The sequence below is a fragment of the Actinia tenebrosa genome, unplaced genomic scaffold (assembly GCF_029948245.1).
Source record: "Actinia tenebrosa isolate PJP-AT-01 unplaced genomic scaffold, QUT_ActTen_1.0 PGA_scaffold1__47_contigs__length_23844297, whole genome shotgun sequence".
NCBI classification, from domain to species: Eukaryota; Metazoa; Cnidaria; class Anthozoa; order Actiniaria; family Actiniidae; genus Actinia; species Actinia tenebrosa.
Genome location: NW_028292578.1, coordinates 11,217,162 through 11,241,048, shown reverse-complemented (window position 1 = coordinate 11,241,048; position 23,887 = coordinate 11,217,162). Strand labels below are relative to the sequence as shown.

General features: G+C 35.9%; 3 protein-coding genes across 5 annotated transcripts in view; 2 read left to right on the top strand and 1 right to left on the bottom strand.

Annotated features, from left to right (window-relative positions):
* The window catches only part of LOC116306806 (actin-histidine N-methyltransferase), a 29,184-nt gene extending 18,926 nt beyond the window's left edge, over positions 1 to 10,258 (bottom strand). Inside the window, exons 1-2 of one of the 2 annotated variants that reach the window (XM_089032816.1) lie at positions 10,119 to 10,258; positions 2,552 to 2,588 (exon numbers count right to left, since the gene is read on the bottom strand). The gene's annotated coding sequence lies outside the window, so the exon portion shown is untranslated. Of the gene's footprint in view, positions 1 to 2,551; positions 2,642 to 10,118 lie in introns of those variants that run through there. The other variant, XM_089032817.1, reaches the window with a different exon arrangement.
* LOC116306810 (QRFP-like peptide receptor) lies at positions 10,160 to 12,758 on the top strand. Its single transcript, XM_031716908.2, has one exon. It carries the CDS (start codon positions 10,160 to 10,162, stop codon positions 11,387 to 11,389), a length of 1,230 nt encoding a protein of 409 aa, XP_031572768.1. The 3' UTR covers positions 11,390 to 12,758.
* Positions 12,759 to 17,393: 4,635 nt separating this feature from the next.
* Positions 17,394 to 23,760, top strand: LOC116306812 (neuropeptide FF receptor 1). 2 transcript variants are annotated; one of them, XM_031716915.2, is made up of 2 exons: positions 17,394 to 17,683; positions 20,800 to 23,760. In XM_031716915.2, the coding sequence occupies exon 2, from the start codon at positions 21,904 to 21,906 to the stop codon at positions 23,065 to 23,067; it is 1,164 nt and encodes a 387-aa protein (XP_031572775.1). In that variant the 5' UTR covers positions 17,394 to 17,683; positions 20,800 to 21,903; the 3' UTR covers positions 23,068 to 23,760. The 2 variants fall into 2 exon arrangements, with proteins under 2 accessions (XP_031572775.1, XP_031572776.1); XM_031716916.2 differs by having other exon boundaries at positions 17,679 to 17,774.
* The last annotated feature ends 127 nt before the right edge of the window (positions 23,761 to 23,887 follow it).

Below are 23,887 nucleotides of genomic sequence, written 5' to 3'. Positions count from 1 at the left end.
CATTCTATCTGATCAGTGATGTTATAAAGTGAGGTAGGACCACTTCAGATCATCGAACGTGTGCCGCTTAATTATTTTAAATTTGGAGTTTCTCGACGTTTCACGAACATGGAGAAATCAATATCGTTTGGCACGATTATTACACAAGTGATAATTTCACCCCCCCCCCTCCCCCCTCTCTAGCTTCCCCCACAAAGTAATCCAATGTACCTCAGTTTAAACCATTCGTACTCTAGGGATAGTAGCAACTAAACAACCGTTTCTTTAAATATAGTCCAGTGATCAATACATAGCTCGTTGATTGACGCGAGGTCCAGACAAGACCTCTTTGCGACTCTAGTACTTCAGTCATTATACACTGACTTCCTGATTATAAAAGAAACCTTTTTTAACTCTTCGCCTTTGTAAATTACGCCTGTTTTCTTGTCAACAGATATAGTCCAATTCTGCCTTATTCGGACCCCTTGCCTGGATCCTTATGACTGGAGGTCTAAGAATGATAAATTAAAAATTAATTCGCAGGAGAACCCTTTTTTCTACTGACCCCCAGAAAGGACTTGGCGAATAAGTCTGTATTTGCATGTGCCATGTTGAATGAACTATATGAAATGTGACTAGGATTCGCAATGAATTAGTTTACAATAACAGCTTCGATCCCCAAGGCCGCGCCGCTATGATTCAAAATATCGGAGGCAACACATTGTCTTTTTTAATAAAGAAAACTCCAAGTCTTCTCATTACTGAGAAGGATTAATTATCTTTGTTTTGTAAGAGTCCGATTCCCACAACCCGTGAATTAACACAAGGCCTTTTCTGGAGCTCACCGCGCAAGGGTTTCTGGGTTTATGGATTCATTTTCAATATATATCAGATGTATACATAGACGCATTTTAAAGTAGCCCTTACAGATGTAGGGTGAGTGAGAGAGAGATAGAAAACTGGAATAACGCATCTAAGATTGAAGAATCCTCAGTAAGGAACCTGACTCAGAGGTAAAATATTCAATAATGTTCGAGAATAGTAATACTGTATACTAGAGAGCAAGGTAGCCAAGCGTTCAGCAGCGCAAAGAATAACTCAATATTTCCTCTTAATGTGCATTATCAAAATACCTTAAGTGGAAGCGAATGAAAGAAATGGGATCAAGAAAAGTAAATAGGATTAAGCGAGGTAAGCTTTTCATGTTAAAAGCGCTCTAATTTTATAAGTTTTGTCGGTGATGATTCAGTTATCAATATAAAAATATAATTCAAAACTCTATCACTTAAAGAGTCATATTTAGAAGTGTCGCAAAAGCTCTGAGAATCTTGGTCGGAACTTCTGCAAATCTCAAAGGTCGTTTAATTTTCTATTTTCTTGTTAGACTACAAGCGAGAAAGTGCTATTTTCGTCGTATTATTGTGACTTTATCTTAGTAGAACTGAAAGCTTATGATAGTGGGAGATTATCAACAGCTGTAACTGGCGAAAGAAATTCACAAAATCGGGCAGCGTAACATTTGATGCTAAACTTAGGTAAGACGTTAAAAATTGTAGGAGAATGTGTGTCAGACGGCTGAATTTGAACTGACATAAGAAGTAAGTTAGGAAATGAGTTGAAGACATTTAGTTCTGGGTAGTTTCGTAGTTTTCTTCCTTCCTTACATGCTTTATTTTTGTCATTTTCTAGTCCTGTTGGAATGGCGTCGAGCTTTAATATTTCCTATATACGTCTTTACCTCTTCATTACTTTACGAACAAACAAGGAAAAAAGAAAAGAAAAATAGCCTCTGATTTCTCGTACATTATAATACTATATGTCTTATATTTTGCGTATTCATTGCCATAATTGAGCCACTAGTGACTATGTTATCTTCAGATCTTGTTTACTTATTCATCTTTAAAACATTTCATGAACGATTCCTGGTAGATTTGAACACTTATTCGGGTATTTTCAACTAAAGCACACGACATATTCAGTAAAATAGCGCTTCCAAATATTGGCCCAATCACTGTTTTTTTCATCCAATCAGAAAATGGTATTATTGAAGAAAGAAACGTAAGCACGACACTCAAATAGCCTCATGCACGCGAACCAATCAAATGCTCAAACAATTTTTTGTTCAATCAATTTGCTTGAATCGTAATAGCTGGTGTGTGTTAGTGTGATTATTCACAACTAACGGCAAGAAAATATGGTCATCAATATTTAGATTATTCATCGCAATTGGCCCCAAAGCCCATCTCTAGAAGAGAAGAGTAGAGAAGAGAAGAGAAGAGAAGAGAAGAGAAGAGAAGAGAAGAGAAGAGAAGAGAAGAGAAGAGAAGAGAAGAGAAGAGAAGAGAAGAGAAGAGAAGAGAAGAGAAGAGAAGAGAGGAGAAGAGATTTCTCCAGCTTGCACATGATACTGACATTTAAGTTTAATAAGAAGCCTTTTTATCTTTATATAATTAGCTATATTGGCACGAATAGTCCATGCACGACCTTAATGAACTTTAAAATTAAAAAGTAGAAAACATGTCATAGGAACAAAGGTAATAGCAGCAGGGACAGAGATATTTTGTTCACCTACCTAAGAATCCTGAGGATGCGGCAATAGTCGTTATTACCTGTGAAAAAATAAGTAATAAAAAATCCCATAAAGCTGCAGAGATTGACAAAGTAATAGTAATAGGCTTTCAATTTGCTTTGCATTCATCAATTGGTACGTGATAAAAATATATATCCACAGGACATATGTATTACGAGCAGGATGTTAATCAAATATCAACGCGACTGGAATCAACCAAGCACGCAGTACGAACGTGTTGGCAAGCCATGCTGGATCGAAAATATTCTAAGTATTGACCTAAGATGAAAACTTCTACCGTACGGATTAACTGAAGTGGTACTTTTAGTGATAAGTTGTCAGGAAGTTTTTTTAGTCATCTGCTATCAGAAAAAGAAAAAGAAAAAGAAAAGAAAAGAAAAGAAAAGAAAAAAGAAAAAAAAAAAAAAAAAAAAAAAGAAAAAAAGACGGGCTTGTTATTTTAATTTCATTATACACTATTCAAAGCCCTCTTGGTATCTAATCGATTTGCTAGTCTCTTCAACAATCGACTAATTGATTTATAAATTGAGTTATTTTTGGATTTTTCGCACTCACATTGTGTATATTGGTTTGAATATTTATTAACTTATTCAATCGTTCCGCATTCATTCTCCTTCCAATCATATGGATAACATTTAATGATGTACATATCCAGCAATTTAATTTTTCGTTAATCTCTTATTTTGTTTATTTTATCATCCATCCACATCCATTCTTCCATCCACTCATTCCCGCATTCGTTTGTCTTCTCGCCTATCTTATCCATTCATTAATTGCGGACATTATTTTCTCAAAGAACTTCATCACAAATAACAATGAAGGTTTAGTTTCAATCCTTCTATACGTGCATTCATTTATTAATTGACTTATTCACTCATCCATTTACTCTACTAGTCTGCATTATTTTCTGCTCGACTATACTTAATTTCTCCAAGAACTTAATGACTAGCAAAGAAGGTCTCCTTAGAGTCACATCCTTTGCCGTCTAATATAATTTGTACAAGATATCATTAAACCTAATCAAAGGGAAGGTATGGTTTTCAGAGGGGAGAGTCATGAGTAAACGTCGTAGAGGGTCAAACCTCTTTCTTTTGACAAAAGCTATGTAGTTCCTTATTGAATAAATAAGAGGGCCGTGAATTTGTTACTGAGCGAAAGGGCTACAAACATTTAAAAAAGTTTACTACGAATCTCCCGAATCCCCCCCCCCCCTCCCCAATAAATAACCGTTTCTTCGCTAACATTAAAAAGCCGTAACTTGCTGCATGCAATTTGCAACAAACTTCCCTAAATTAAGTAGTAAATACATCAAATAGCACGGCGTACCGGGAACTGTCTAATAGAATAGGAACACCCAACAGATCTTTAGATATAGTACTAAATTTGATTAGAAAAAAGATTAGAAAATAGATAAAATTCGTTTATTCGTTTTTCCTGCTTCAATTTTACTGTGAGTAACAATATAGACATTTTTTCGACCAAATTTGACATCTCTGAAAATAATGTCACTTTTCTGTCTATTCCATCCATCTCTTATCACTCATTTATTTATCCATTCCATCTATCACATTTCATTCGTTGATTCGTTCATTCATTATGCGGTTTACAGAAAATTTTGCAGAGATACATTTGAAGAATATCTGAATAATAACCAATTTGCTTACAGGAGAGGAGGAAATTGTATTAACGCTTTGATTAAATTACAACATCGTGTCTTAGCTGCCTTAGATGATACAACATGTAAAGCTGTGAGAGTCTTTAGTATGGACTTTTCCAAAGCCTTTGATTACGTTAATCATCATAAACTTTCTGAAAAACTCAAACAAATGCCGCTGAACCCATACTTAATCAACTGGTTTATAAATTTCTTATATAATCGGAAACAGCGAACTATATGCAACAATCATTTAACAGTTTGGAAAAACATAAATAGAGGGACATTACAAGGAACAGTTAGTGGACCATATCTATTCAGTATTTTTATTAATGATTTAGAGATATTTGATTCCTCCAGTCCTGATGAGGAAGTGTTAATCAAATATGCAGACGATAGTACTATTGTATCTCCTGTTTTCTGTGTTAATGGAAATCTAACTGATAATTCAGTCAGTTATGTTAATTCTTTCATGTTATGGTCCTCAAATAATAGTATGTCATGCAATCCTACTAAGTGCAAAGAAATAATTTTTACTAAGAAAGGAATGGACCAATTTAGTTTTCAGCCTATTTCTAATATTCCTCAGTGTAGCAGTCTTAAAATCTTAGGTATTACTTTCCAGAGTGATAGTAGATTTGACCTTCATGTAAAAGATACCATTATAGCTATAAACAAATCTTTATTTGTTATAAGATCCCTTAGGAAGGAAGGATATATACAAAAAGAAGTTGACCATTTATTTTCAACAATTGTTATATCAAAACTAATTTATGGTCTTAGTGTTTATGGAGCATCACCTCCGGAGCTTACCACCGTACAAAACTTTTTAGATCGCTGTTACAAACGAAATTATACAACATACCATTATAATATCCAGGATCTTTTAAATAAATTTGACACAAGGTTATATAAGAAATCGGTTAGTAGTGACCATCCTTTGCATATAATAGCGCCTAAAATACAAACGTCCAAATATAATTTAAGGAAATCATATTTTATTAGACCTAGAGTTAATTCTCAACGTTTTAAAAACTCATTTGTAAATAGAATAATCTTTAGTAATTAGTAATCTTTTAATCAGTTTTTAGTTTTATGATTATAATCATGTTAATGATATGTATTTTATCATTTCTTTAATAAAGACATTATTATTATTATTATTATTTATTGTTTATCTTCATATCTTATCAACACGAAATGCAATGTTACCGAAACAAATTACCAAAAGAAAAAAACCCTCGACATCTATAAGGTACTAATTCCAGGAACCACACTCAAGACCCCAGAGAACGGCGATAGGTGCTTGTGCTACCACTACACCACCCTTGATCGTGGATGAAATCTGAGCCTGAAATACCGTCTAAACTTAGCTTGATTCAGCTGTTTTTGTCAGCTAGATTTTCATAAGAGAGAACGGAACACGTACTACTTCTAGCTTTAATATTATGAGACAGAATGTCGGACTTAACTCCCTGTTAGGATAAGACCTGTCACACAAATGAATAAAAAAAGTGGGAAGAAGGACCATCAGGAAGGACTGTTTGTCGCCTAAAGATGTGAAAAGGGATAGTAATAAATGACAGAAAAATCCGACAGGTAAAGCTAATTAAACCAGAATTATTAAACTAGAGATTCGATAGGTCTCAAAACTGCACGATCGCGATCGATAGACAGTCATCTAGCTAATAAATTGCTAATAAATTGAAGATCAAAGATTTAAAGCAAAAAAATGAAGATGAGAAAGCGCTATTTTTCATATAGGAGATGAGAGATATCAAGCACTACACGTTTTCTTTAATTACTGAAAGAAGAACAAAGAAAGAATAAATGAAAGAATGAAAGATTAAATGAAAGCGCAAAATAAAACTGAAACTGAAGTGGCTGTATTGTTTCCATGCAAGCAAATAAGTTTAATGTTTTTTGTTTTTTTAAGTTTGGCCAAAAATCGGAAGGAAGGAAGAAAGGGAAAAAGAAAGAAAGAAAGAAAGAAATGCGAAAGATCAAATCAAAGACTTAAAACTCATTGAAAATGTTAAAGAACTACATTTTGGGTTGTTATTGACTCTTGAATAAAGACAGTCATTGTTTATGGCCAGTCAAAACAAGGATGGTGAATAGGCAGCTTAAAAAAATGCGTAATTAAGGGTGTGCGTGAAGATAGCTGATATGAAAATGTCACAGTGGGACAGATACGGCGACAGAAATGAACGAAAATAGAGAACTAGTCATTTCAAGTGCTTTAGGCGACTCATAAGCTACGTGCATGTGAAACACGAAAGTATAAAAAAGGAAATCTGATCGAGAGAGATAAAGGAAATGCACGGAAAGAAGACAACATCGAAAAGAATGGCTTAGGCAACCTAACAAGAATCTTTAGAAGCCAATAAATCATTCATTTCATTTAATCATATTTCACACCACCTAGAGTTTGCATTACAGTTTTACAGTTTTTGCAATAAAGTTTTACAAGACAATAATTTTACACAAAAAACATGAATATTTACAATACAGTATCAGCAAGATTGTTAAAACTATTATTGTTGTCACTATTGTTATTATTGTATTTACAAACATTCAGCTATAGTAATAAATCGAATAGTAAACTCAGGGTGGCAGGCACCTCAAGAAGAAACCACAGGCTTATACTCTTGAGGTGTCTTTTTAGCTTGGTAATATATAATATCAAATTAGAAAAAAGAAAGGAGGATAAAGGCATGCAGATTTAGGAAATTCAATAAAAGCAAGGAGGAATAACGAGCTACATGTTCTATTTCGAGGTGTTGTTAGGTACGAAGTCGTTAATTGAACTGGATAATTGGAGACAGAACATTGTAAATACCGAAAAAATAAAGCGATAATAATAATAATAATAATAATAATAATAATAATAATAATAATGATAATAACAATAATAATGATGATAATAATAATAATGATAATAATAATAATAATGATAATAACAATGATGATAACAATAATGATGACCGGAAAAGGCTTATAAAATAGCGCAAGGAAATGTCATACTTGCAAAGCGTAAAAGTTTAATTAAACTTAACAGAAATAAACAAAATCGAAAACTATTCGACAATCTGTTATGAGCAGCTGCTATAATCTATAATGCGTCGGAAGGCAGGCTTGCGCAAGTAATGGAAGATAAGAAGCACTTCTGAAGGCGTTCTTTGATTAGTAAATTGAATCACGGAAGGTAATCTTGAATAAGAGCAAGAGCTTCCTAGCTGATGGATTGATGTGAAGGATATTGGAGCTCCAAACTCGCCGATATTCCAATATTCACCGCAGATTTAGAAAGAAACAAGAAAAGAAGACAAATCCATCAGACTCGTGTGATGACTTCAAGTACATCTTAGAAAGTATGTTCTAACGATCACATTTTGCAGAAAATGTTTCGTAAGGGCGCGCGTCGCACCTATCAGACAAGTCAGTCTTTTTGTAATAAGCGTAGTTTATGCTTACTCTATAATGATGATTCAAAACATTGATGGAATTTTAATTTAACAGTTTTTTTCAACTATATCATTTTTCTTTTTCTATTACTATATACTATAGCATTTTCATTTTATATTTCTTACTCTATATAGCACCATAGATGCAAAAAAACTTGTCTGTCAGTCGAACGTCGCGCGATTTCTTCTGCTCCTTTTTGCGCCGCACTACAAAATATTCTCATTCAAAAAATCGCGTCTAGAATGTTAATTAAAGCTAGATCTATAAAGTAGGACATTGTAATATTCAGTTTTACGGCAAGCGCTAATGGGATCGAGTAAAAATCTAGCTCTGTTGAAATTCCGAAAAAGAAGTTTTTAATCTGTCTTCATTCTGCTTCACACGCACTCCTTAATAGCAGGTCGTGTCGGGCTAAAAGCCTTTATGAAAACTGAATAATTAAGAGCTGCTGCAGATGATGATCAAATCATACGATAAAACTAAGAGCTAGTATCTGTATTTATAGAAAGAGGTTTGGAAGTGCACTGCGTTTAAACTACGGTAAGCTAATCTATTAAAGCTAAATAAGTCTTAAGTCTAAACTAAATAACTCTTAAGTTTGTCTTAATTTAGTTTACTTAGACCACGACCTTGTTTGGTGAAAAGTTAGGATACAGAAAGCGAGATTTTAGTCGAATATCAATAGCTGCATGCTGGAGGAATAAATACAAAGTAAAATTTTATTTTCCCTGATTTCAAAAAACGATCAGCTGGACACAAACTGAACAGCTGAATAAATCCAATATGATAAAGGTATATAGAGGAAAGAAGTGAGCGACAAAATAAAATGGCATAAGATACGAAGTAAAAGGCTGAAAATAGAAAAACGTTATCTCTCTAAAAAATAATAAGATGTTTAATAATTTGAATGAAAAAACAACAGAGAATTTCAATCTCGTCCAACATTGAAGTATGAATATTTCGACTGGTTTTTGTGCGATCATTTCAACTGATTGATAAGCAACGACAAGACAATATTCTCTTGTCAAAGACTTATCGTCTTGTCATTGATCTACAATTACCTAATGTGCTATTCAAAGTTACCGATATCTAAACGTCAGGTCAGTTAGTTGCCCGGTAGGTTTTAAACTCTAATGAGATAAATGTGTTTTGCTATGGAAGAAAGGCGCAAATCAACGACATCCAGGAATGATTTAATTCAATGTGAAGTAAAGAGAAAAGTGACGTTACGAGCGGAAATTATGGCAAAGTAAATGTGATAAGTTCTGAAAGCGGGGATTAAACTCTAAAAGTATTAAACCTAAGCATATATTTGAAAATTACGCTGATATATATAAATGTATGACTTAATCGAATAGCTACCGAAAACAGATTGAATTGGATTACGGTAGCTAAGTGAGTGCGCGCGCGTCGAACAGCTGCAATCATTTGTAGAATTTTCAAGGACTTGATTAAATTTTCTTTTATTGAATTACGAAGAATTTTAAAGTGATCCACGAAGGAATAACTGTAAATAGGATAATTTTGATCTGTCAGGCAAGAGGATAAGTTTGTAGCAGCACTAAATGTCTTAAAAGCGGATGGGATTTGTGTGAGCATTCAAGCGACATTAAAGCTGTCGTCATTGAAAAGCATTCTTTCAGCTCCAGTTTCTTTTGTTTTGCAACCCTAAATGTAGAACTAAGTCTGCTCTATGCTTCACTAATTTAATTTCAAAAAGAATTGGGTTCAAATTATCGTAGTACCACACTTATATTGGTTTATACAAACACAAAAGTACGTGACCAATTATCATTACTCCGACGAAGGACTAGCGTCCGAAACGTCAGAAAGTTTTTTCATCTTTTCACGGTGTATAATTTCCCTTTTCATCATTACTGTTTCATTAGAAACACCGTCGCAGCTCACACTAGTTTTTAGCTAGTTATATCATCTTATCATTAATAATGGTGTCTGTTTCTTGCGACACAGAACAAATTGGATATATATGGTTTGTAATAAACTAAATGTATAATTGGATGGTGGAATAAAGAGGAAAGGAATAAGAAGAAGATGTTTTAAGTTACCAGGAAAACAGTGACGAGGAAAAGATCTTATTACTGAAACTTGGTGAGTACAAATATGGAATACAAAAAACTTGTAATATATTAATGTTAGAAAGTTACTGAAGAAAGAAGGATAGATGTATGTGTGAAAGGGATAGATGGATGGATGGATGGATGGATGGATGGATGGATGGATGGATGGATGGATGGATGGATGGATGGATGGATAGATGGATGGATGGATGGATGGATGGATGGATGGATGGATGGATGGATGGATGGTTGGATGGATGGATGGGTGATTAATTGCTCAATAAGGGCAAAAACCTAGTTTATGTAATACATATTTACTCTTTTTCGCAGGAAATCTCCGACTCATCACCTGCAACATTTGCTTCCATTGCACATCAACTCATCGCCATAATGCCATTGGTTCCCACATTCAATCTGTCCTCAAACATCACTAACTCCTCTCCAAATGCCAGTGCTCCCCCTTTTGATTACATGAAGACTTGCAGCAAATTTCTAAACCTGCGAGAAGAGACACCAACAGAATCAGGGCTAAAGGTCGCAGCCTATGCCGTGGCATTCATGTTGGCTATGATTGGAAACATCCTTGTCATAGTCATCGTTCTTCGAAAAAACCATTTAAAGACAACTACAAATCTATTCATTGTCAACATGGCGTTCAGTGACGTCCTGATGGCTTTAGTTTGTATGCCTACCACTATGTACAGCATTGCTTCCAAAAACCTTGGACAAAGCATCACTGGGATCGCAGGTTTGATTATGTGTAAATCCTTGCCGTTTCTACAAGGACTAGCGGTAGCTGTCTCTATATTGACTTTATCAACGCTCGCAGCAGATCGCTTCCTTGCCATAGTGTATCCATTTGAGAACTTCATTTCAAAGTCTCGGGCAAAGATACTTATTGGCTTGGTTTGGTTTGTTGGGTTTGCGTTTAATGCACCTTTAATTTACGCGATGAAGTTTTACTTTGAGGAGGGAAGATGGTACTGCCACGAGAGATGGGCTCCGGTCTTTGATGAAAACAAAGCTGCAAGAGACTACACCGTTGTACTCTTCGTCTTCCTCTACGCCATTCCTCTAATCCTGGTCACGTTCTTCTACACTGCGCTCATCAGGGAACTCTGGCGAGGAAAATCTTTACATTCCAACAAGACGAGAGCATTAACTGAGAACAAAGCTGTGCTGAAGATGGTGTTTACTGTCATCGTCGCCTTTGCAATTTGTTGGCTTCCTGTTCATGTGAACATGTTTATTGTATTATTTTCCAACGACATAATGATCAATATTTGTGGAATGAGACCAACTATTATTTTCATTGGCTGGTTTTTGGCTCACGTGAACAGCTCCATCAATCCCATAATATACTTCATTTTCAACGAGAACTTTCGACGCGAAGTTGTCAAAATGATGGTGAATATTCGTGACTTTTCTCTAAGACGAAAGCGATCTTCGAGAGATATACCGCTACCAGTGAACAGACGTGGAACGACAACACAGAACACGCATAACATAAGTTTGTCTTCTAATGAGGAAAACCACACGGGGAAAAACAACGAAGCTTTCGAAATGGTATCTGAAAATGGAGCTGCAGCAGCGAACGGTTCGGCAAACTTGGCAACGTAAAGAAGGCTGAGTGAGTTCCTGTCGGAAAAGAAGAGTTTAAGAAAAATTGCGCGCATACAGACTGAAAATATAGTTTCCCTCAACGTAGAGTAAAGGGGAAAATGTTACCAATAATAACAAAATAATGTACTACCACCAAGTATTAATTAGAAGTTAAAATACAGTAATTATGCTTCATAGGTCTGTTGAAGCAGTCATATCCCTGATGCCAAACAAAATGAAGTTGGTAGCTAATGCCAATATCAAGCATATATAGTAACAAAATATACTTACTACGCGAACAAACAGACCTCGAAATGAACTCAGTACAGCTTACAATGTACAAAGAACCTAGTACACCCTCAAAACAATCAACGGAAAGAGCGCGCGCTCGTTGACGTCAGCTTTATCTGTCTGTCCTCTTACTGATGATAAAAAATAACCAATCAGCGCGCGAGAAATTTGTAAGTTATTGTAAAAAAGGCAATAGATTACGTCATATAGTGATATCTCCTTCAACTAGACAAGCTTCAATAGATGTTGCACTTTGTATTGTTTAACGAGCCAATCAATGATACTGCAATAGACTATGTCACACAGTGTGATATCTCCTTAAGAAAACGATGATCCACTTTTTTTTATTTCAGAAGATGTCATCATTCCCTAGAATATTGTTTTTTTATTCAGTAACACTCAAGAAGGTGCATTAGTAGAAAAGACAATAAAGACAGAATCTTATTCTCAAGAGAATGACACATGGTCTGAAATGGGAAAACATTACGCCCAAGGTAAACGGGTCTCTTCGATGTATATATTAGGCTGAGTCGCTTTTCGACGAAATTCGAAGAATTAACTTAGGTGAACATTACTAGAATTCAAACTAATGTAAAAACTATAGTAAAGTCATGATACAACAGAAGCATGATTACCAACATATATGATATAACAATAGACATGGCGGCCATGTCTTCTGTTATATGATCCAACATAATATGATAGCCGTGTCTTTTGTTATATCATCCAAGATGGCGGACAAGTGTTGCTAATTCATCCAACATGGTGGCCATGTCTATTGTTTTATCATTCCGGTCCTTGGTAATGACTTTCTATCTATTTTTAGAAAATATAAAGCGTCGAACGTTTGCACCATCTCTTAGGAAAACGTTAGGAGGGGGGTCAATTGACAAATGTGGCGACCTCCCTTCTATGTTTTAAATGTCCTTATATGGTTAGGAATCAATCACGTGACTAGTTAGTTTATTCACGTGACTAGTTATATTATTAAGAGTAGTTCCTGCACAGAGTGACTCTAGACTGTAATGACCTAGTGTAGGATGGAAATCCTTAATAATAAAGTCATATATTGAGTAAATAAACAAACTGAAACATACTGTAATGTAGCCTTGTTGTAAATAAAGTCCACAGTCACGTCCTCTCAACATTTCCTCGCGGTGAAAAGACATCCCGCCGCCACTGATGCAGAAAGTGATGACGCGATAAGGATTTTTGCCAGGATACATGTTCCTTAGGAAGCGGCAACATAAGTGAAAGAAAACAATTTGAATATCTAGGAAGCTCTAAAAGCAGGATATCAGCTCATAATGTATAAATATATCCAGTAAATATTATTGTTGTAGCGGAACTTTGTCTTTGTGGACTCATAATGACATTCATAAAGGTTCTCCTGTTGTTTCCTTTCCTTTCTCTCTTCAATGATAGCAGAGTGACACTCGTTTCTTATCTCTGGTAGTCTTTGGTTCCGTTCCTAGTCTCGGCATCACATGTGAACAGAGTTTGCTAGTTTCTCCCTTGATTCGAGGGTTTTTCTCCGAGCTCTTCTGTTTTCCTCTGATCTTTGAATCAGTCACGGCCATGCACATTGACTTTGATCAGCCAAGGGGTTGTTTCAGAGACTGCTTTTTCATTGGCTAAGACAGATATCACGTCATTTCAATTTATTATTATTATTTGTAAGAAAACTAGGGCCAGAAATATTTGACAAGAAAGTATATTCAATTATTAAGGTAATCATGAAATGGTAACGGAGCGCATTCATAAGGCGACTTATTGTGCAAATCAAGATGTTTTTTTATCTCTGTGTTTACCTATTTGTTCTTCACTTATCTGCCATATATATATATTGGCTGTGTATAATATGTGCGCATCAGAACAACATTATAGATCACTATAAATAACATGAAGTGCAAACAGAGATACACGAACACACACGGAGATCTAGGGAGATGAAAAAAAAGTGTCAGACAAGGGTTATTAATTGGTCGCATATCAAGGATCATTGCGGGTAATAGATCAAATAAAGCAGTTCCACCACAAATCGTATTGGTTGTGTTCATAGGTCATTGGTCGTATGTAAAAGATCGATCAGTGATCGAATTGGACAGGTCAGTTCTTGGTCGCATATCAAAGGTCATTGGTCGCATGTGAAAGATCGATCAGTGGTCGAATTGGACAGGTCAGTTCTTGGTCGCATATCGAAGATCATTGGTCGCATGTGAAAGATCGATCAGTGATTGACTGAATTGGACAGGTCAGTTCTTGGTCGCATATCGAAGATCATTGGTCGCATGTGAAAGATCGATCAGTGATCGAATTGGACAGGTCAGTTCTTGGTCGCATATCAAAGGTCATTGGTCGCATGTGAAAGATCGATCAGTGATCGAATTGGACAGGTCAGTCCTTGGTCGCATAAGGTCATTGGTCATTCTGGACAGATCGATAATCACGTGACAAATGCTTGCCGCGAGAATTACTGCTTGCATTGGACCGGTCAGTGGTCGCATTAAACGGGTCCACTCTAAAACAGCAAGGCTGCCTGTGGTTTGTCGTGACAGTTTGAGAGACTGGAGACTAGTAGTCGCGGACATATAGAGTTAATTAGAACTGAGAAAGAGATGATTGAATGAATGCTTATGAGGCCCCGTCCATACAATGCCGGATAAATTTTAATCCGAATTTTTATTTATTCGGTTAGGCCTACCGTCCACACTAGTCCGGGCAATTCACCGAAAACGATTTTTTTCAAATACGGTCTCCGGAGTGGAACAATTTGAAAACGCCGGCTAGCCGTATTAGGCCCCGTCCACACGTATCCGGAAATTTTTGTGTCTGTATCCGCAAATTTTACGAAAACGGATACGTGTGGACGGTGAAAACGATTCGAATACGCTGCGTGTGGACGCAAACATTTTCGTATCCGCAAAGAATAATTTGCGGATACAAAAATTTCCGGATACGTGTGGACGGGGCCTTAGTGTGGGCGGAAAACTTTTTTTTCGGTTTCGGTTTGAAAATTCGGATTCATATTTATCCGGCATAGTGTGGACGGGGCCTAAGAGTATCAAAAAATGCGAGTTTAAATCTTAAAAATCCCATTAGACAAAATAGTCTCATACCCACGTGATATGACACAGATAGACTAATATATCCCATAACATCTCATTCAAGTAATAAACACATTTGATCTCTGTCATCGTTAATTCATCATGCACTCATCTTCTCCATTCATGACGGTGACCATGGCACGAGTTGACGAACATGATCAAAATGCTAATCACATGAATGAGAAATAATCAAAAAAAGGATTCATTTGAATACAGGAAAAAATAATATAGAATTGAAATGTTTGCCTTTTGTTGTGACAAGACTTGGGCCAAATTCTGTGTGCAAAATATACTTGTTTGTTGCATACGAGGTAAGCAAAGGATGGTAATTTCAAAAGTTGATTACGATCTGAACTAATAACACGCTACTGAAAAAAAATAAAAATAAATAAAAGCACTGGGGAGTCAAGTTTATCTTATCGAGGACGATAATCACTTCCAGGAAATTCTTTTGTTTTCCAAAGAACAGACTTTTATTTCGGAAACAAGAATATTTTATCCGCAGAGAAAGCGCAAAAATACCAAATTTGTGTGAAAACACAGTTCATCTGACAACAAAGGTAAGTGTAGGTTTTTCTCTAGATATCTATAACACTTAAAATCATTTGAGCCCGTTTATCTAGACCATAAGAATCATTAGAGGAAATTTTATATGTTTTCAAAATTAGACGTCTTTTCACTCTAGTTGGTGGTATTGTAGATTATCGCCGTACTAATCAGGTATATGACTTACGGGTATGGATTATATATGCTATTGATGATAATGATAATGATGATGGTGATGATGGGGATGATACTTGATGATACTGATGTTGGTGATGATGGTGATGGTGCATGATGATGATGGTGATGATGGTGATAATGATACTGATGATGATGATGATACTGATGGTGGTGATGATAGTGATGGTACATGATGGTGACGTTGATGATGATAATGATCAATGATTGCGATGATATGAATGATGATCATACATGATGATGATTATTTTGTTGATGACGCTGATGAAGATGATGATGATGATGATGATGGTGTTGATGATGATGGTGGTGAAACATGATAGTATTGATATGTTCATGATTGATGATAATGATAAATTATGTTGATAGTTATTGATGATAAACCATAATGATGGTGATGATAATGATGATACGTGATGATGATGATATTCATGATTGATGATAATGATGCAGAATACTGTTGATGATGATTGATGATAATCGATAATGATGGGATAATACATGATGATGGTGATGATGATGTTAATGATTGATGATAATGATGATGCGGCTGCTCATGATTAATGATAATGGGTAATGATGATGCTGATTTATAACATTTTGATGATGATGATGATAGATAATGATGCTGCAGATAATGATGAGCGTATTGTGATGATGGATAATTATAATGTTATATATAATTATAAATGATTTATAATATTATCATCATTTATTTTTTTTAAATGTGCACTGATCTTGTTGTAAACATCTATCGTATATTTACGTTACAAATGATCATTTGTATATATACGAGACTAATGTAAAATATACTTTCAGTAAAACTGATTTCCTATTTCCCCCTCACATCGGCAGATATCAAAGACTGATATCATATCATACAACTAGTGATTAATACCAGGGTGAAAATGGTACGACACATAAGAGTGAAGGGTGTTTACCACCATTCGTAAATACTAGTAGAAAGAACGAGCACAAATAGATGGCAGATCAGGAAAGATATATTTACTCTTACTATTGGTTTTAGATCCATGTACGACTGCAAGAAAACCATCAAAACATTTGTTCCATGCAATCCTGTTAATTGACCATCTGTGCGGCGTGTCGTAGAAAGGGATTTTTGATCGGCTCAGTAGTGTAAAATATAAGTTTTATTAATTGAACTTGCAAGGAATCATATGAATTTTAGTAAAAGTACCTAGAGTTTTTTTGTGCACCACAACGATGCTAAAAAAATCGTAACTAATTTAGAAAAAATTTACTAAAAATTTCGACAACAACCCTAAGGCAGTTTTCCTTGATTACATTGAATCAATTTAGGTCGGAAAAAGACGTTCCAAGAGGTCCAAGGTATCAGGATTATCTTAAATAAAAAGCAATATTTAACTACAGTAAAGTTAGAATTTTGGAAGGAGTTAATTAAATATTATTTCTCTAAGCATTTCTTTTTCTGTCAACCCATTAAAATCAATATACGAACCGTGTTTATCATATCTTTGTAAATTTACATGAAAAAATAGTTAAAGCAATTTTTTTATGTGGTTCTAAAAATTTCGGCATTACGAAAAATCAGGGTTTAAAACTTCAAGATTTCACTTCTGAGAACTAAACTCGCAGCTAGATTATTCTAGGGGCTCATTTAATTCTTGATTCACTTGAAAAAGATTTTTCACATCATTAAAGACTGCTGCTGAAGATTTGCATGAACCACGGATAAAACAAAATGACGGCTTTAAGATGAAACAATCTTAGTGTAATGAACAAAGTACTTCAAAAAAAATCTCAATCGGATATAAAGGAAGGGTTTAAAAACACTTGCAAAGCAAAGCTCATTAACAGGAATTACGCACGACTTTCGGCAAGGTAGATAGATGTGGCGTGCCGAAAAAAACGCCCGACATCGACTAGAAACTCACCAAATCACAGTAGCTTGTACTTGAAAACACTAGAGTTGGAGAGGAAGGCGAGGGAGGGTCAAAAAAGGTGCGACAAGTGAGATGAAACTCTATTGGTCAGAACCTTCACAGGAAATAGAAAGAGTAAACCAGAAAGATTGACGTTACGATCTTCAAGAATCACTTAAAATGAGAAACAGGGTTTCTTAGCTAAAAGGTACCTTGAAAACGACTTAGTTCATACTGACAACTCGAGGCAGTTGGACCACAGATCATTCGTAAGTAGTGGAATTTGTTGTCTAATACTGGATATCGATCGCGCGCCGTCAAGCCAAGAATCCGCCTGAAAACATCGTCTTCTAGCACCAAGTTAGTTTTTTATCAAATGAATGTTTTGCATTTTTTTTCCCTTCCAAACACTGAGCTGCGAAAAAGGAGCTAAAACTGAGAATTATTTGTGTGTGGACCGTTTTTTATAATTTTCTATTGGAATATTCTAAATTTTAAGCGAAAATATCTATTTTAAGAATCCTGAAAAGAACCAGATTGAATTAAAAGGGAAAATAAAAGCAATAAAGCGAAAATACATGAATCACTTCGAACCGAACTGAGTTCGAAGGCTTCACAAACTATTTCAATTTCTTGGTTTAATCAGTTGCTTGCTTAAAGAGCTCTAGTTCTAGTTCATATACGAAAGTTTTAAACTAGAAAACCGATAGCTGCAAGAAAAAGTAAGATAAATGATCGTTTTACTGAAGGATTTTAGTTTCTGTGTTCTAACACTTATCATTGACAGGTGTTATTCTCTTGCACAGATGTTGCCATGAAAAAAAATTTCCAACAAGTAGTCCAGCGCAGCTTGGGAGGCGAAAACTAGTAGAGCGGAGATTTAATTAAGCCTTAAAACATTACATGAAGATAAGGAAATACGATAATCAAAATAACACCTTGAGAAACTATATTAGCCAGTGTGCTACCTCACTCTCTCATAAGGTTTTAAAATCTAAATTTTTCCATTCCATTTTATTCTTTTTTCTTCTTCTAATTATATTATTGAAATGAAACTGAAGGCAACGAAGAAAAACCTTCATTTTCATCAAGACCGACTTACAGCGAGATTACTCGGCTGATAAAGATAAAGTATTATTATTATTATTAATGATCCACAAACTTATCGTTAAAGTTAAGTAATATTCATTTGTTTGTAGGTTTCTGTCTCCTCGATGGCTTTACCTAAGCCGACACACCATTCAGTAGAAGTCAAGATGTATTTTTTTTGTTTGGTTACCTCTGAGTATATACCAGTCTAGTATTACTTTTACTGGCTATATTATATATCTACAAAATCTCAATACTGAATAATCATCATTTATCACTAGATAAATGTAGGCCGGTTATTTTCGTTCTAAGTTTAATCCATGGTAATAGGAATACATGAAGCTTAAGATTAAATGGAGACGAAAATACGCTGAAACACGTATTATCGAAATTGCTAGTATAGCAAGTCTGTAGACAGTTCATTTACGATTCATTGTTAATTATTGTGCTTTAGTATATGTATCGGGTTATCTTGGAGATGATATCACGAAAACTCTTGTGCTTTTAGCCAAATAGCTTGGACATTTCTCACTCTGCAGCACCTGTCCAAAGCAAGATTCTGGTTGCATTTTCTCAACGTATTGCCTATGGGTTTTCGTTCACTCTAGGCATTTTCGTTGTGAATAAAAGACGGGAAAAACCGCTTTCTTGGAGCCATATTGAATGACACTGAATAGCGCATAGTTGGTTAACAACGACTATCATATAGACCATTTATTAGAGTCTGATGGTGCTATCTCGTTTTGTGTCATCTATCATAAACCAAATTAGCGAGAAAAATTAAAACGAATGAAGAAAAAATTGAATTAACTGCTTGCGAGTTCAGCTTAGAACTACGAGGCATTTATTGACACAACAAGTAGCTTTATGGTGGTGTTTTTGTTTGAATTAAGTGTTCAAGTAAAATATGCTCACATGAATGACATGACACGTTTGCCTAAATCCATCAAGAAGAAAGATCTCTCGTCACGACAACCAATAGGAATGAAGCGGATTTTTGATGGTGTCTCAAATGGCTTTCGCTAAGAGCCATGCAATCACAAAGCTCGGAGCTTCATCTTGTCCAATCACAATCGCAGATTAAAAACGGCGAGGCCTCAACTTCGCAGCGCCTGTTTTCCGCTTCCAGAAAACGGACGTCAAAAATGTCAGAATGCAGAAAGATATCCAAGTAAAGAAGTTAAAGATCTATATTAGTAACGTCGAGGTACTGTCAAGCATATCCGAAGGGTTTTTCATAGCATGGCTGGTCTTAATGTAAACCGCCATGAGGGGGAACTATTTCTGCAGTCTTATCATTATAATTAAGTATGAAATATTATGTTCTAGTATCGTGAATTTTACTTGAAAAGTGCAAGGTAATTTGAAGTAAGCGCATGCGTGGGTGTAGGAAGTAGGCCTTATCGCGCCTCTTCATACGTCTCTTTTAATCTACTAAATGTAATTTGTCTTGCGTTTAAGTATTTTTCACTAAGTCTGCGTTCATAATGTATGGCAGAGGGAGGAGGGGGGGCAGGTGAAATTTAGGGCATCGGAAACATTTTGTCCAATAAAATGGGGGGGGGGGGGTTTGAATTTTTGTTTTAGAGAATTGGGGGAGATGCAAAACTTTTAGCAGAAAAGCTACGAGAAATTGCTCTATGTAAAAAAAGCTTCTCAAGTCTTCTTTAACCTTCGTTAAGGACTTACGGGTAGCAGTAATCAGTGATTGAGTAGCAGTTTTAGCCAATCACAAAATGCGTAATAGTTTTATCCAATTAGAAATTGCGTACTATCTAGCTATACAAGTCTCTTTTCTCTCAACCAAATACTGGATATTTCGGATATGTTTTGGAGCGAAAGCCGACTACTAACAAAGTGTGCCTTCTTAATTAAAATCAATGAAAATCAAAGCAAACGAGACCCACATCTCTAACGGAAAGTATTTTGTAATTAAAAATAACTCCCATTATAACAATAATAAACAGTACTTTAGGAAATGCAACGGAAGAACAAGCAAAAACACGAGTGACCTGGTGGTCATTATCAATTCCATAATAGTGTACTTACGCGTGTTTCTTATGAACGAAGTAATTTCCCGCCATAGTTGACCACCCTTTTTGACCCATCCAAACGAATCATTCCATCACTTTCTTAGTTGCACCTAAAAAATAAAAATAAAAATTTTCTTGCAACTTCCTCTCGGTGTTTTTGATAAACCTGACATTCCTAATTAGCCCAAACAAGATTCGAACTCTTCTATCCTAATGGAAACAATATTCGCTAAAAGAGTTTTTACTTTTAATTGTATTTGCAGGAAGCAAGCCCTCCGGGTCAGTTTTTGGAATTGTCTTTTATATAACAAGAAAAGATGCTTTTTATACCACAGAATAGACTTGAGATTGCATAACCTTAGATCGAAATAGCTAGAACCTCGCGGTACAAGAATAAACTACTGAAGGTGGAATAATAGAAAAGAAGCTGAGACAAGGCGACGAAGTTAATAGGAATTCTACCATCGTGAAAACTGACGAAACTGAAGTGGGAATAGGTAACTGTGGAAAAGAAGTTGACATTTAATTTGAAGAAAAGGAAAAGAAAAGGAGACGTCAGTAGGAAGTAAAGGGAAGAAAAAAAGTAGAAACTGGAAAGGAAGAAAGAGAAAAATGATTGCGTTGTGAGAAATAGAAATAATAGGATTATCAGTAATGATCCTCTGGTTTAAGTGACAAGAACAAAGTGGATAGCATCCTCTCGGCTTTCCATCTGTTAGCTACGTACACCTGGCTGGATTCAAGTCAACGAATCCTGTGGCAAAAATCGAGAAATCTCACATTTAAATTCAACAAAAACCATTTAACCACCCAAAACCAGAAACAGCGGATCTACAGAACGAAACCTGTTGTGCATTGATTCCTTTAGAAAAACAGTCCACTTATTATAAAAGTATCGAGAGAAATTTTGCAGCATTTTCATCGAACTAAAAAATCCATTTGGACATTTCCTTCAAATCTAATTTGGATTGTTTTTTTTTTGTTTTGTTTGAGACTGAGTTTCTGAATAGGTTTTTCTGTGTACGAGTTGAAAAACAAGAACTTGAAGGAATTAGTAAACTGTAAAGCTCCATCCTACGTACAACAAGAGGAAACATCTAACATCAAGAAGCGAATAAAGTTGACAAACTGTCTTTTCTCATAACGAGTGATACAAATAAGGTTTTGTTGAAGTGTCAGTTAAACAATACCGTAGGAAACCCTGCCAATAACGTCAGGCAAAGTTTGAAGAGGACACTTAAGGAATTAAGTTAAAAAACATAAAAGCCTTAAAAGCCTTTTTTTCGTGGAGTTTGTTTTACGGAAGTTTGTTAAAAGGAATAGAAAATTTAAAGCTAATCTTGACAAAAAATTGCGTAAACCAAGCCATGGATCCAACTAACTCAAGCTATACTAGCGAAGGACCAAGAACAGAGCCTTGGGGAACACCAACAAGCAATTCAACTATGGATAATAAGACGGAGGCGTGCTATAATCCTGAGGAAAACCCGGTGTTTAGAGCTGGAGTTATCATATTATACTGTGTCATCTTCCTCGCATCGATAATCGGGAATGCATTGATCATCATAACCGTACGTCGAAACCCCCATATGCATTCAGCAGTGAATCTCTTCATTGCTAACATGGCGGCGTCGGATATTTTACAAGCGATTTTCGGAGTCCCTCGAGTGATAACAGAAGTTCTTTGTGGCCGAGAGAGCTGGCTGATTGGAGGGAAAGTCGGTATTTTCACGTGCAAGTTGGCATACTTTGTACAAGACACATCTCTGAGTGTATCTGTTATCAGCCTGATTGTTATCACAGTGGAGAGGTTCTACGCTGTCATCTTTCCTCTGCAAGTCTCTCTCCTCAGAAAGAATTCCAAGATCATTATCCCTGTGATCTGGATCTTAGGGGCATCTCTACATGCTGTGTACTTCCACATCTTCACACTGAGAGATGGGAATGCTCCATATCCACTCTGTTACCAGAAATGGAGCTCTCCAAAGGTAGCCATGGTATATTACACTGTCATCTTCGCTGGACTCTACTGCCTGGCGTTATTGTCCATCCTGATCATGTACACCTTGATAATTGCTAGGATACAGCACAAGAAATCCACGAGCGCACAGGAAAGCAAGCTAAGAAAATCAAGAGATGCTCAGGAGCGTAAGATTTTCAGCGTAGCAGTTGCAATAACAGTGGTGTTCTTTGCATGCTTCTGTCCTCAGACGGTTCTCGTAATAGTCGCGCCACTGAATGCTATTCCCTTCTGCCATATTGAAGTCCTCCGATTCGTCACCAAGGTGATGGAGCAGACCTACTCTGCGGTCAACCCGATTCTTTGCATCATATTCAGCCTCAACTACCGGGAAGGTTTTATTTCAATTCTATCAAGAGTGGCTGGCAGAAGTAATACAATCAACAAGAGCAAGAGGGTCCGGCTTCCACGAGAGATGAAGATTAGAGGTAACGATGTGCAATCCGCTTCCAACTCCAAACTGAAGGAAACTACCCCAAAGATATTGAAAACGTCAGATCTGGAAACTTAAGGTTTTTGGTATGGTTTCTATGGAAACTAAATTAAAGTAATGTCATGTACTAGCCTGGTGCGGAAACGTCGTCATGGAGCTATTAGTCATGTTCAATTCAACTACAAAATGCAAGACATTTGAGCAACATAAGAATCAAAAAAATTAACTCTATGGGAACCAAGGAAACTGAAAGTAATGCCATGTGCAGCACACGAACGAAACACCAGAAATTTCAGCGATATAAGCATCGAAAACTAAAGATTGTAGCTTGGCGCGTTTGCTAGGTTAATTGATTTGGCCATACAGAGGAGGCATACAACTCAGTAAGGTACTTGGTATTTGTAAAAAAAAAAACTATTTTGGATAGTTTGCGGCAGACTAGAAGTAAAATAAACGGATTGACAACGGCGCTAAAAATAATAAATGAACACAAGTATATCTATCATATTCAACAAACTTAAACACTTGTAGTTTTTCTCATTTAGGAAATATAAGGAGGTGTACATCGAACGTAGAAGTGAAGCCTCCAATAGAGTAGCTTGTAACTGTCCAAACTATTTGCTATATGAAAGAAACGTAATTCACATTTCGAAATCATTGATGAGAAAACTGACCGGACGAAAGGGAAGTTCAAGAAGTAATTAATTGATTTAAATCCTTATTACTTAATCTAATATTGGACAGATGTAAAATAAAGTACTGTACAACCGATGCGTAGGTGTACTAGTGGCAAGATGTGGGGGTGGTCCATTCATACACAGTAAAAGTAAAACATTTCCTGGAAGCTTTGTCGAAAACCTCCCCCTTTTCCTTCGTCTCCCTCTCCTCCTATCCCACT